General features: G+C 39.9%; 1 protein-coding gene across 2 annotated transcripts in view; it reads left to right on the top strand.

Annotated features, from left to right (window-relative positions):
• The window catches only part of unc5c (unc-5 netrin receptor C), a 125,108-nt gene that overhangs the window by 77,770 nt on the left and 32,683 nt on the right, over positions 1 to 14,655 (top strand). For both annotated transcript variants that reach the window (XM_031742617.2, XM_031742616.2), the window contains exon 4: positions 3,981 to 4,084. In XM_031742617.2, coding sequence (XP_031598477.1) covers positions 3,981 to 4,084 — 104 coding nt within the window. The remainder of the gene's footprint in view (positions 1 to 3,980; positions 4,085 to 14,655) is intronic.

Here is a 14,655-nt window from a genome sequence, read left to right as displayed (position 1 = left end):
TCTATATTGAAAAATAATCGCTCGTATGCTACTTACTGTTTCATCACAGGTACATTTTGATTAGTGAACTACAAAAGCACCAGGTGTTCAATTTTTAGTTGAATAAGAAGGCTGAGGACTAAAAGTGTGAATATTCCACATAAACACACAAACACTGGCCTTTGCCACTAGTAGTAACAGTGTTGCCTGTTAAGCAAATTTATGCTCTGAATAGTAATGCGTAATTTAACTAAGAAGATCTATGAAATTAAAGGAAGAAAAAGAATTGGGTTTTGTTCCAAAACCAAAACAGAATGAAATATGTAATAGGAACCCACCGGCCACTTCATTAGGAACAATTTGCTAATAGCGGGTTGGACCTTTTTTTGCATTCAGAACTGCCTTCAGTTCTTCATGGCACAGATTCAACAAGGTGCTGGAAACATTCCTCAGAGATTTTGGTCCGTATTGACACATTTGTAGCCGATTCATCGCCTGCATGTACATGATGTGAGATGAGATGTCGTAGCCATGGGAGTTATTTGAATACAGTGAACTTACTGTCATATTCATGAAATCAACTGGAGATGATTTGAGTTTTGTTTATGCAAAATTCTGATCCTACCATCTGAATGTCACGGCAGAAATCGAGACTTGTCAGACCAGGCAACATTTTTCCAATCTTCTGAGCCCATGCGAGCTTTAGCCGCAGTTTCCTATTCTTAGCTGACAGGAGTGGCGCCTCGCGTGGCTGCTTTAGCCCATCTGCTTTAAGGTTTGACATGTCGAACGGTTATTTGAGTTACTTTTGCTTTCCTATCAACATGAAGCAGTCTAGCCATTCTCCTCTGACACCTGGCATCAGCGAGTCTGGTATTTCAGAAGCTGTTGCTCAATAGATATTTTCTCTTTTTTGGATGTTTTCACTTTTTTCAGGATCAGGGGTGGGGGTGCCAAAACACCTCGGACAGGTTGGCCGTCTAATGCAGAGCTTAGACAGAAACCATTCATGCTCACATTCACACCTATGGCCAACTGTTACCAGTTAAGCTGACCTATGCATGTTTTTGGACTGTGGGGGAAGTCAGAGTACCTGGACAGATAATTTAATTTGTTTGATTTGACTGTAGTGCAAATTTTATAAATCATAAAGTTATCAGCGTGTACCTGTCACAGCGTGACTTCTAATTATTTTATCGTTAAGATAGCATCCATCGCTATAGAATAGTTCTGATGTATCTCCTTTCCTTTCCTCCTCCCCACTCTGTCTTAAGGAAACCAAACAGCTTGTGTGTCCTTGGATTGAATTCGAAAAACCTCTGTCAAAGAATATACCCCTGCAGTCATTCTTTCTTTTAATTTCATACCAGACTTTTACGGAAATTACTTTCAATTCAGCAGTCACCCTTTCAGCCATTACAATACATTGAAATGTGCTGAATTATAACATATTCCCCTGAAGACACGCGTACTCTCGGGTTGAACTGGAACAAGGATACCTCATGAATTTGTTATTTTAAGGATCATTTTTCCAAATAAAAAATGAACCGTAAAATGACTATAGGTATTCTTTAGTGTTTCCAGGTGCTGCATCATCACGTATTCTGTAATAGGAACATGATCTGTCTTCTTCCCTTCGGGGATGCAGACCAGTTCATTCTAAACAGTGAAACGTGTCTATTTTAAAATAATGTCTCTAAACCTAATAGCTATTGAATGAAATGAAAGCAAATGAAGAAACTAAAAAAAAAAAAAAATCTGTTGTGATCAGTCTTTGGAGATCTCTCGTTTTATTACAGGTGGTAATGCTCTTTTCATTCTGTATCCATTCATACACCATCTCCCCAGACACTGAAAAGCATTTCTTTACGATGATAGATAAGGAAAGTGTATCCTGTTACACACTGTGCCTAAGAGTCTTGAGAGTCTTTAGAGATTTGCACGCAGTTTGCTTTGACTTTTCAAGTGCAAATCCTGCCATACAATCTGTGTCACTTCAGACAGTATGCCCACATCTAAAGTCTATGTGCTATTGTAGGACTATAAAATATAATAAATCTGTGCCTATGTTGGTACACAATGTCAGTAGCTGTACAATACTGTATTAGCAGCGTTCTCTGAAGAAGAACAGCTATATCCTTTTAAAAGATCGAGTCCCTGAATGAAGGTCACTGCAGGATTTGTTTTCATGGACACAGTTAGGTGTGGGTAGAAGAAGAAACTAATATATCCTGCTTGCTGTGGACTTTGCATGTGGTCCCTCTGCCTTTTAGGGTTCTTCCAGGTACTTCGGCTTCCACAGTCCAATGACGTGCAGGTTAGGTTAGCTGGACTTTCTTAATTGGCCATAAGGGTGGATGTCATCATGTAAGTCTCTGTGTTCGTTAGCTGTGTGATGGACAGGCAACCTCTTCTGTCTCTGCCCCTCTTCTCTGTCCTCAGTGTCAGTTTGTACATGCTGCAACCTTGCCACGACTCTGGTTGTTTAAGCATTTAAAAAATAGATCAAGGGATGGGTGAACCTTTTTTTATGTTAATTAAGAGGTTGGCTTATCAAAGATGGGATCTTCAGGTCAGCCTTCATTCTATAGCTTGTTGTGTTGTGTCGCTCAGTGCTGCCAACATTGAAAGCTACCGGAAATTGGTTTAATGCAAAATACAGTTTTATAACTGGGTTTTTTGTTTTTTGAAGAGTAATGTAAAACTAATGAAATGTAGTAAGTAACATGTGGCATGTGGTTGTTTTTCTAGAGAAAAGAGTTCTAATGGGTGCAATCATGTCCAAGTCTCTCCTCTGAGCATCTCATCTCAGTTAGACTTCCTGGTAAAATAAAATACAGTAGATGACATCATTTTTCATTATTTTGATGAAAAATTAACATACATTACAATACATTACATTACATTACAAAACATTTCTGGTTAAATAATCAGTGACATCTGTTAGATTATTAAGCTTGCATTCTCGATATTGGTAGGTTGTCATATTTCTGATTGACTGACAGATGTATAAATATCTACCAACTACTCAAGGCCACCTTTGTGGTACTGCTTGCTGCAGTTTGCTGTGATGACACACACACACACACACACACACACACACAAAGAAAGAGACAGCTGGTGATAGAGCATTTTGGTTTGTTTTACCCTTCAGTCATTCTTGCCTGTGCGCGTTTCCCCATCCACATACAGTATAGGTGCCACATATTGCACATTTGTCTCCTCAGGAAAGGGAACAAAGTTATGTAGAATTGTTGTCTGGAATAAAATATGTTTTTGTGCTTCGCTGAATGAAGTTATTCACCCCCAAACCGAATGTGTCAATAAAAGTGTGTATGACGAGAATTTTGCAATGCTTGTGGAAATGGTATCACTGGGGTTTGGAGGATTGATTGTAGACATGATGCTTCAGTGCCTCTAACGTTGCTAAGTACTACTGTACCTCCTCTCCTCTCCTCTCCTCACCTCGCCTCTCCTCTCCTCGCCCCTTCTCGCCAGTTGATGCCCACTGCTACTGTCTCAGTCTGTGCAGCATGATATATGTCTAATGGGCTTCAGGTTCCAGTGTAGCATGACACCTTCAGTAATCCTAGCCTGTCAGCTCCACTATACCTTCCCTGCACTAATCCATAAGGGCTCTCACGCCAAGAAAATGTTGGTTTGTTGATGGCGCGCTAGTGAGCCCCTTCTCCCTATTTTCCATCCATCTATTTCAAGCAATCTGTGTGTGTGTGTGTGTGTGTGTGTGTGTTGAAGATGAGCTTGGAGACATAACACTCACCTATAGACTGTTTATATATACTGCTTTTGCACAGAGGCAGGTCTTATTGACAACTTAACCTTTCTTTTCTTGTAATTGTTTTTATTGTTTGTGACATTAACACTGGTTGGCTTTGTGTTTAATCTTAAACATATCTCAGGATATACTGTCATATCGATCTTCCAGTATGAAACGCTTTTGTTTAGCACTAATACACAATGTCTTTTATCTGTTTTTTCAGACTTGAGAAAGACGTTTGACCAGGAACCTCTTGGAAAAGAAGTGTCACTTGAACAGGAAGTGTTACTTCAATGTCGCCCACCCGAAGGCATCCCAGCTGCTGAGGTAAGGTCCAAAGAGGTGTTTCATCGAGCCAGTGCACGTTTGTTGTTAGGATAATTGGTTTGAACAGGTAAATACTTTTCAGGGAAATGCAGGCAAAAATGCTCTCACCTCAAATCCACCCAACTGACGTCTTTAAAAAGAGGTAATTTTCACTGACTTTTGGGATGGGTTTTTTGAGATATGCCATCATTATTCTTGGCATTATTTTTTGTTAAGTATATAAATTGTTAAAATATCACCTACAATATTGTACTGGATAGTGAGCTCATGCATCTTTTAGCATATATTATAAATTCGGTAGTGCCAGTCACTGGTTCTGTTCTTCTATTCTCTAAATAATTCAGGTAGAAACTGTGTGTTGATTACACAATTTGCCTCAGTTTTAAACTTGCCTATTTCAGAGGTTTCAAATAAAATAACACTGAATAAATCTGACACGCCACACTGCGCAGATAAGGACATTTCTCACCACTGCCCGGGTTATTAAAGTTCTTTGGGTATTTCCTGAACATCGGCCTGTCACTGCAATTTGGAGGAGAGAAAATTGTAATTATCTGCCAAGGAATAAAAAATAATAAATTCAGTTGTGTGACTTTGCTACCTTAGCTTGGCCAGTATCTCCTCCCTGCCCTTCTTCCTCCCTGCCCGACAGCAGAACCCTATTAGGACTGTATTTGAAAAGGCTCAGTTGAGATTGCAGGACCATAGATACAGGATGAAAGTGTGGTTTGATGGTTTGGTCGGGAGGTGTTTTTTTTTTTTTTTTTTTTTTTTTTTTCTTCCAGTTGTGAGTTGTAGGGACTGAACTCTGTAAAAGCTTATGAATGACCCGGAAAAGCTGAGTTAAGTGAGTGGAACTGCACTGCATTTATCCCTGCTGAAAGTGCTGACAAGCTCAATGGACGAAAGTTTAGGAGTGGCACTCCGCAGACTCTCCTCATACAGTCCAGGCTTCAGTCTGATAGTTTTCCTGTAACAGCTGTATAGTAATGGTGATTTCTACAGCCTGTCTGAGGTCGCCGTAAGCCCTGGATTAGCTCAGTGTAGCGATCAAAGACCTAGCTTGATTACAATCATACCACATCCTTCTGAATTGCTGTGGCAATCCAGATGTACAGTGAAGAGTAAACAGGAGATTCTGTTCGCCTGGAGTAAAGGAGCCACTGTTGTTTTAGTGTAGATACCCAAGGCGGCCATCAATTGAGAAAACAGAGTACTCATACGATGTTTAGCTATTGTAGTAATTGACCTCTTTTAAAAACATTATAGTCTTTTCAGATTTCCCTTCACTTGTATTCAGGCTAAAGTCAGTAATTGCTTTCTATTTACTTTTCTTTCCATGATCTACCTGACTTTTCAGTGTGTGTACAGAGGCACTCTTCCAGCTCTTTTAACTAGTCCCTCTTACCTCATGGCTGCTAAAAAGACAACAGTCCCATTTCACTAGATAGTCCCCCCACCCTTTTCTTCTGAACTCAAACTCAGCTGCCTCGGAGGGAAAAAGGACAAAACCGAATGCTGCTTTTTCATCTGTGTTTGTCAGGCCTCTTCTCACATAAGCTCGCCAGAGAAAAAACCTTGGAAAAAGCAGATGGGCTAAGTCTGTGGTTACATATGAATCTGGAGAAATATGTAGCAGCCGCTGTTGAGGGAAAGATCTGTCATATTTCACCCGCTCAAGACACAAAAAAATCTAGAGAGGATGAGAGAGGATGAAGGCAGAAGGAGAAGAGCTGTTAAGGTTTGTCGGGGATTGGATCCACCAAGTTGTTGTCAGGCCTCCAATGAGCTGTCAGCTCACTCTGTGGTTCCTTTGCAGGCCTTTGCCCAGAGAGCAAGAGGCTGGCAGGATGGCAGAGCTGTGGCGGAGCCATAAAAACCCCATACTCTCACAGCACTTTTTTTTTTTTTAATCATGTGCCGTGTGGCTTCTCTGTCATAAAAAAGTACAAGTAAGGCATGCACATCTACTGACTGTCCATGTACTGCATTGTCACACGTTTTAACTTCCACTGACATGTTCCCATGACAGTGTACCAGCAAGGACATTAATTTGCCTGCATACAGAGAACTTGCTGCCAAAAACTCGACTAAACACAGAAAGACTGTTCGTCCGTTCCATGTAATTACCGGTGTGATTCCTGGCTCACCAGCCAAAATTGATTCACATGGACTGCAAAATGGATTCACCACTAATAAATGACAAGGAAGCATCTGAATTCTGTGCTTCCTCTTTTCAATTCAGAATATATATATTTTTAAAGAAAATCTAGCAATTCATTCATCATATATTACAACATTTTGTACCCATTATCTTCTGTTACCAGAGTTATTATTGCCTTGATTTTAATTAGTTTTTAATCTACTTTCAGTTTCTTCTGTATACATGGCTCTGCATATTTGTTTTACTTATTTTGGCAGTTTTTCTTTTACAGTTTGGTTTCATTTTAAATATTTGCACGTTTCAGTTTTGACTGCTCAAAAGTGTTTGGCTTTAGTTTATCTACTTATTTTTTTCAGTGTTAGTTTCTACTAGTTTCTCTCATCCAATGACTACTGGGATAAGCCACAGCCTCCAAAAGTAGTAGAGAAAGTGCATAGATGGATGTATTTAGGAGGGAGATTTAATACATACACAGGAGGTATTACAGTATAAACACTTACATCACACTCACGTAGACACCCCAGTTTCAAGTAACATTAAGTAAAGTCACCCCAAGCTGGCTGTGTTAACAGATTTCTCCAAATTGGCAGACTAAAACTAACAAAGTGTGACATTTCCTACACATACTTATACACAATATGCAAACAAGCATTGGTCTACAGATTGGGGTGTTTTCAGTCCCATTACCACAGGTGCGTAAAATCAAGCAACTAGCTAAGCAGTCTTCCTTTTAAGAAATAATGGGTCATTCTAAAGGGATCACTAAAGATGGTGCTGTCATAGGATGCTACCATTGCAACAGGTCAGGTTTGGAAATTTCTTACCTGCTAGATATTCTACAAGTGGCAAAGTGTGAAGTGGAAGCATTTAGGAACCATGGAAGACCATTTAAAGTTACAGAGCAGGGTTGCCGGACGCTCTGCTGACTCAATAACTGCAGAGCTCCAAACCTCCTCTTGCATTAACATCAGCACAAAAACTGTTCACCAGGAGCTTCGTAACATGGGTTTTTATGACCCTGGAGCTTCTCTATGTTTAATCTATAGATAAAACAGTAACTTTGTCAATGTAGTTTATTTTTATTTTAAGTGCATAATATTGTTTTTGCTAGTTTTCTTTACTTAACTGTAATAACCTTGTCTATTGTTACTGTTGATTGGTGTCTAAAAACATTGTTCCACAGGTAGTAACATATTGCTCTGTTGTTTCGCTTTAGAAAAGATTCTGAGCTGTCATTAGAACTGAAAGCACTGATAGTTTATGTTATTTCAAGGTGAATAGTTTTACTTAAGCTTTCAAAAAGGCATTCTGTCGAGATCAGCTATAATGCCAAAAGCATTTCAGCATTTCGCAGAATCAAAGTAAGTCAATCCTAATTAGTTTTGATCTCAGATTACAAAGAACTGCACTGTTTGATGTGAGCTATTATCTATCTCCTGGTTCGTCTTTGTCTTCCCACTTTTTCAGATGATTTACATTATAAGCTGTCATGATGGTTTACCATAGTAATGACATCCTGTGATTCTTTTTAAGTGGTTTTGAGTTTTTCTTGGCTTTCTGCGTGGGCTGTTGCCCTGAAAACTAAACATTATGCTGAATAGCTTGGATTGCTTCTGTGATGATGCAGCAAGTTTTCATAACAAAACACATGAAACATCCCAGAGGTTTTGGTACTTGAAGTTCAATCTGAGCCGTTTTCATCTTTACTTAACTTATTTTTACTGAAGCACAGTTAGTTGCTGAATTGTGGAATCCACACGCACACACACACACACACACACACACACATGCACACAAAGAAAACAAGCAGCAGGCATTTATCTTGGCTCTCCCTGTGACCATTACCAATGGAACTTTGGCCTTTGAGAGCTGAAATACAGCGAGTTGGGTTTCTGGAATAGCACAGGGATTAAGTCATCTGAATGTCTTGTATGGTCTGAATAAATTAGACACTCAACAGGCTCCCTTAAAGTCATTGTTACACGTTTCCATAGCCATGAATATTTGATATGTACTTAATGAAGAGCAGAAGGAAAATCTAACTGTTGAGGCTATTCTAGGAACAGGAGAATCGGAGTGATTTGGCACAAAGGCTCTGTGCACTGTTTCACTGTTATATCGGCTTAGTGGCTGAGTGCTATCCATAGTTATAGTAATAAAGGTAAAGATGGGAACTGAGAGCTTCTCATCAGCTCAATGCAGATCCTTCCCTTTGAAAACCCTCAGGAAGCTCTTTCATCCACATCTAAAGGAGCTCTAGACAAGCAGCAGCGGCCTCTTTTTATACTTAATATGTGGCAGCCTTATAAACTCGACAGCAAAAAGAATTGTTTCTTTTCTTCGCCCATTCCCTCCGTCTCCATTTCGGACAGATGTCACAGTCCTGAGACAAAGACAAGAGTTCAGAGGTTACACAGGACCGGGAGGCACTGTGCCTATTTCCATGGAAGCAGGATTTTAATTCAGGCATCTCCTCAGTCGGTCGGGGTCCTGCCGTGTTATCACGGGTAACGAGTCATTGATGCTCTGCAGGGTACGGGCCCTGCTGCCATGATTAAGTCCATAGGCTTACTAAGAAGAAAGATGGGAAACACAAAGATCTTTACTTCACACTTTCTCATCCAGAAAGGGGAGAAAACTAATGCAGATGAATTAAAACAGCTGAGACACAAAATTCAATCCATTTCAGTTCATGAATGATGTTATTACTAATTTAAAAATATGTTCAAAATGCTTCATAATTATATAAAATCCAGTATAGTTCTTATATCTGGTATGTGGCACTTATCAAGCTCCATCATCCACCCCATTTCACGCATAGAGCATGTAAGTGATTAGTGTTTTTTAGCCCACTTTTATTTAATTAGTGATATGAAGGCATGCTGCGACCAGTTGCCCATATGTTCACCTTGTCAGAAAATAGCTGAGTGCTTTTTACTGCTGTAAAAATGCTGCATAGTTGCGTTATGAGAGTGCCAAGAATGTCAAGAGAAAAACACTTCAGTGCCCAGTGGAACAGGGAGGGCATTTTCATTAAGGTAACCCATGGGAAGAAAGAGTCAGAAGGCCAGTCTAAATCCCTGTGGCAACCAACTAAAGATTGCCCTTCAGGCACTCACCTGTCAATCATTGCAGGTTTCCCGTGAAAAGACTGCGATTAATCCTAGTAGCCCCGCATTTGTGAGGTCTGCTGCCCTCACAGCCCTTTCTACTGTTGGGTGGGTAAGGTTTATTTGTCAAATGTATTTCATTCTGAAGATGATTTTCCCTGCATATATTAAGTCAGACTTCTGCTGAGAAAGGAGAGAAACTGTTGTAGAAAAAAATTCCCGAACCCCTGCTCCCTATAGTAACGGTGTGTGTTGGCTGTGTTACAGTGAGGGAAGTCTTTTGGGTCTCTGATCAATATAAAGGTGTCGTGAGTGACTTTATTCTACCATATAATATTTCTGTGTCTCTTTTTGTGGTATAAGGAGTCACCAAGTAAGTTAATACTGAAAATGACGTGGATCATAAGGTACAGTTTCATAACAAGCAACAGCATATGGAATCTGTCCATATAGTAAAGACAGAAGAACTTGTAGAATCACTGACCCCATAGACTTCCATAATTAAATGAACAGCATCTATCCAATCCATCCATGAATTTATTCTACAACTCACCCACTTATATTAAAGATTAGTTATACATTATTATAGTTGTGGCTGCTTTTAGTGACAGGTGGATGCTGACACAGCAGCTGTGGCCAGTAGTTGCTCATTTGAATCACTAAGTGGATTGCTTAATTGTATTAACAGCTCATCCAAAGGGCCTGTGCTCCAGTTTTTGTGGGGGAAGTCTATTTGGATATTACTTTCTTGAAATAATTAGCAGGTGCCCATGTGTCTCTCTGGTGCACTTTTAAAGTCTATAAGTGCTCTTTGGTAACCAACCGTGCTTGTGTCAGCTGATATCTTAGCAGTCCTGCATCTTGTCTAAACATGTTTGATGGCCACAGGAAGCAATTTGCAGCAACTTTCCTACCAGAGATCATAGAAAGTGACATTTGGCAACATTATGATGACAGGTGAAATAACCACTGGCAACGTGAAGTGGGTGAGTCCCGAGTTAAACTCTTCTCGACTTGCGAGCAACTGAAGCAGCTACCGGTAAGAATATGGGCTATAACTGGTATGACTGGATGGTAAATAGATCAGAGGATTGCTATGGCAATGTCCGTGAGCGACTGACCACAAACAAACAAACAAACAAACAAACAAACAAACAAAAACAGCAAAACATGACAAGTGAATCGAATCGCTTCCTGTGTGAACGCCCCTTGAGACATTGTTTACTTTAATCTGGATGCAAGAAACTGATTCTGGATGACAAAACCAAAGCAACATTATGTATTAAAGACCCACTCACCATTTGTAAGATTTTGAAACTTTGGCTATCTGGCAGCATATTTTCTACAAGCACTTTTTTAGCAAAAAAATAACATTTGTTACAGATCATATAGTAAAAGGATAACAAAAAACCCACATTTTCCCAAGCAAAGAATACAATATAGTGTGACTTCTTATTTGGTGGGAAAATTATTTCTTTATCACCTAAAAAAAAATCACCTTACCACCTTTAAGCTGTTTGCACTGGGCGTGTGCTGTTTCAGTTTATTCGTACTGCTGAAGGTTGCATTCTGTATACCAAGTGAGATCTGACCTCTTGAGCAGCACAGAAACCCTCTCCCTTGATGGAGTTATCATCTAAGCTTTGTTAAAAGTCAGGGCAGTCTCAGGGAAACCAAGGACTGAATGCAGAGAGTGTATTAAACAGTTCTCTGACTGGTAAAGCTAGAGCCTTAGTAATGGTTTCTGCTAGGTTGTTATTTAATAATTCAAATGAAATAACATGTGTGCCATGCCTCTCAATAGCTAACTTGCACTTATCCACCCACATGTGGTGAATTTATTTATTTTTTTTAAGTATTGGCAGAAATCCCATAATCACATCATCACTGTCAGAATTTAATCATCCATTTAGTGACAGAAGGAGGATTTATAGAGAAATTTTTAAACTATGGATTCTTAAGGTAGTTTCCCAACAAAAAGAGATTGGTAAAAGTATCGTTTTGCCACACATATGAGGTAAATGTACCGGGAAAAGGGAAAACAGAATAAGCAGTGCCTCGCTATCCTTGGAGCCAGTTTAAGAAACGCCTGTGTTCCCTCAGCAAACTGTGTAGAGGAGAGCTAAAGGTGGAAATGAACTGGGAGAGGTCATTATTCCTGGCTCGAGTCTTAGCGATCCATCTCCTCTATGGACACCTACAGTAGTAACGGCTCCAACTCCACTACTGTTATCTAAATTTGCCCTCTCTCCTCCTCCTCCCTAACCTGTCCCATTCCAGCTCCTCCACAAACACCCTCACAGACAAATATACTGGTTCAGCTACAACAAGTAATACCGGCATTAACGCTCACACTAACATTTTTCCCATCACATCTCAAGACATCACACGTTTGAGCATTTCGGCTTGTTAATATTTATACAGCTCACATTTCCATACTTGTCATGCAGGCAGATGCGGAGCATATGGCTTGTTGTCTGGAAGTGAATGATTGAATAATCAGTTTATAACCTTTAGTGGCTCATTCTCCAGGTGTGTCATTCAAGCCTGGAGCGGATATATACTGTGAAAAAAGGGAAATGAATAAATTACATCTGATAGATAGTTATAGTGCATGTGGAAAAGCAGAAGAGCTCATAATGACTTCTCCGTAGAAGAGTCTTGCACATTGCTGTGGAATATTTTTTTCTCTCTCCCCGTTCTTTCTTTTCACACCCCTTTCCACCCCCACACTCTTCTGTACACTCTATTTCTGACACAACAGCGATGAGTAATGAATGGTTTTGCTTTGCAGTGGTTCTTAACAAGTGAGAGGATTGTATACAGTGTGTTCTGTCGATTGGGCTAATTAGTGTTTTGCTGGCACACCCAGGCAGAAACATCCCACTCAGTGGCTACTCCTACATTGCTGCTGCAACCAGGTCTTCAGCCAGTAATGTTTGCTAGTGGGAGAAGAAGTGACAGTGGAAGCGCACCGAAGCTGCACTCTTATTTGAGAGCTGGGCGGTTTAAAGGACGTAGGCCACCTGGGTAGTCATTCAAAATAGAGCCATGCCTCACTAAGAGCAAAACTAATGGTGCACCGAAAGGGGCTACAGCTCCATTTATCAAGTCAAAATTGTAGATGGTTATCATAAAGCAGTGGTCCTGAGTTTAGTTAAGGTTTTGAATTTAGACATTCAGGCTAAGGTCATGGAATTGCATGTAAAATAACATAACACAACATAGCAAAGCATTTAGCAGCTAGTGCTGACTATGAAACACTGTAAATGTTTACCTTATTAACTCCATGAGATCTCAATATGCCAGTCTTGTTTAGCGCTCATTTCTGCTGACCCCAAGTGGTCGTGCTAAAAAACAAATTATGTTGGATGTATGGATGAGTGGATGGATGGATAGATGTTTCAATGATGGATGGATAAGTGGATGGATGGATGTACAAAAGCAGAAATTAAACATCAGGTATGTTCCTTCCTGGACAACTGCATCTTTAGTAGAGACTTCACGTGTTGAGTAAATTCTCACCAATCCTGTGAAGAGTACTGCTGTCTGTTTTATTACATCAAATTCCACTCATTATTCTTAAACTGCTTATCCAACTCTATCAAAATTAGGGGCTGTAGCCTATCTAAGGGGAGTACACCGTTCATCCCTCCTTGTGATGAGCTTCCATCTTCAAAGCTCAAAGCTGGACAGATTACACTATGAACCTTTCCAATAAAAAACAAGGTGTAACTTTTCTTGACTTTATTAAAGCTTTTCATGAGTAAAACTGCAAAAAAGCATAAACCCGTACTAACATTACTGTGACTCCACTTGGTGTAAAGCCCTAATACTTTGACAGGAATGCAAAAGGATATAGAGTCACTCCATACCAAAATCAGTTATATGGCTTCAGTTAAATTTGACCAAACTTAAAATGTCACTCTGACAACATTTAAAACGCAACAACTGAGAATACTCACAGACAGTTTCCAAGGCAACAACATAAAAGAATAAGCCGTGGCAGAACAAGCTAGTCACACCATGTGCTCTGCCATGCCTGACTACCACTGACTGCCCTTTCTTAATGCCATAAGGTGGCACTGTGGCTCACGAAACTTCTCAAACATTTGCATGCCCCAATACCGAGAGCAGCTCAGCATGAGCTCGCCCTCCAGTGTTTACCAGTGCAACAAACTTTTGGTTCTCATTGTCTAATACTCTGCCCCAAACAACTTGTTGCGTAAAAAACCTTCCGTGGACTCAGTGTAACTTTTATTTTTCAGTAACGATTGGAACGAACGTTAGAATACAAACCGAGCTTTTTATGTTCGCATCTTCATGTGACATTATCACGGTGTGGTTTATAAATATGTTTTCTGTGATTTTCATTTAAAAATGAAATAAAGGGTTCTGGTATAATTCATCTGATTGAACAGGCAACACATGTACTTTAAGGTAGTTGCGGAGGCCTTCGTTCAAATCTTCCCCAAAGCCATTTACTGCATGCCTTTGGCCTGCTTTACTGTCTTCTCTCCTCTATCTGTCTTAAGTAAAGGCTGAAAAATGCATTAAATTAATCAAAAACTGACCAATTCAACATTTCATTTGTTTTCCATGCAAATTTCTATAAGCTGCATTTCTTGAACAAATTTGTCTTTCCAATGGAATAACCCAGCATTTTATATTTGCACGAGATATGCAAACTTCAGATGATCCCACCTCTGAAATAATTTAGTCTCGTCCATGCACAAGAAGTCAGTGGACTTCTATTGGCTTCCAGGTCTTTAATTTTCTTAATCGGTCCATATTATTTGTGTAAATACAATTCAGTATGTTGATCTGTGAATATCGATGTGATTTTGCTTTGTTAACCTCATGCTTTAGACTTTCTCCCTACTCATTCATCTTAAATCTTCCTTTCTTCAAGCCAAAGTCACTTGTTTGTAACATTTTTCCCTTCAATCGTCCATCTTTCTTCTTTCTTGTCCGTCCTTGCCTCTCAGTGATGATGTATTAGATATATTTTGGAACACTAGTGATGCCCTCCTGGATGTGCACCTGCTCTCCTTCTCACTCATCTGTCTTCTTCTCTCTCTTACCATCTCTCATTTACCTGTCCCCCTCCATTCCTAGTTCTACGTGCCCCCCACCCCACACTCACTTTCCCTCTCTCGCTCACTCTCTCACTGTGTGTCACTTGGCTGTCTTCAGCCAGACAGGCTTTTTCTTTATGGCAGCTGACATGTGGCAATTTCCTTTCGTTAATGACAAGAAATGTGCCAATTACCTCTCCGGATGTTTTACTGCCAATC

This window comes from Oreochromis aureus, linkage group 7, assembly GCF_013358895.1.
Source record: "Oreochromis aureus strain Israel breed Guangdong linkage group 7, ZZ_aureus, whole genome shotgun sequence".
Lineage (NCBI taxonomy): Eukaryota > Metazoa > Chordata > Actinopteri > Cichliformes > Cichlidae > Oreochromis > Oreochromis aureus.
This window is presented reverse-complemented; position numbering and strand designations above follow the sequence as displayed.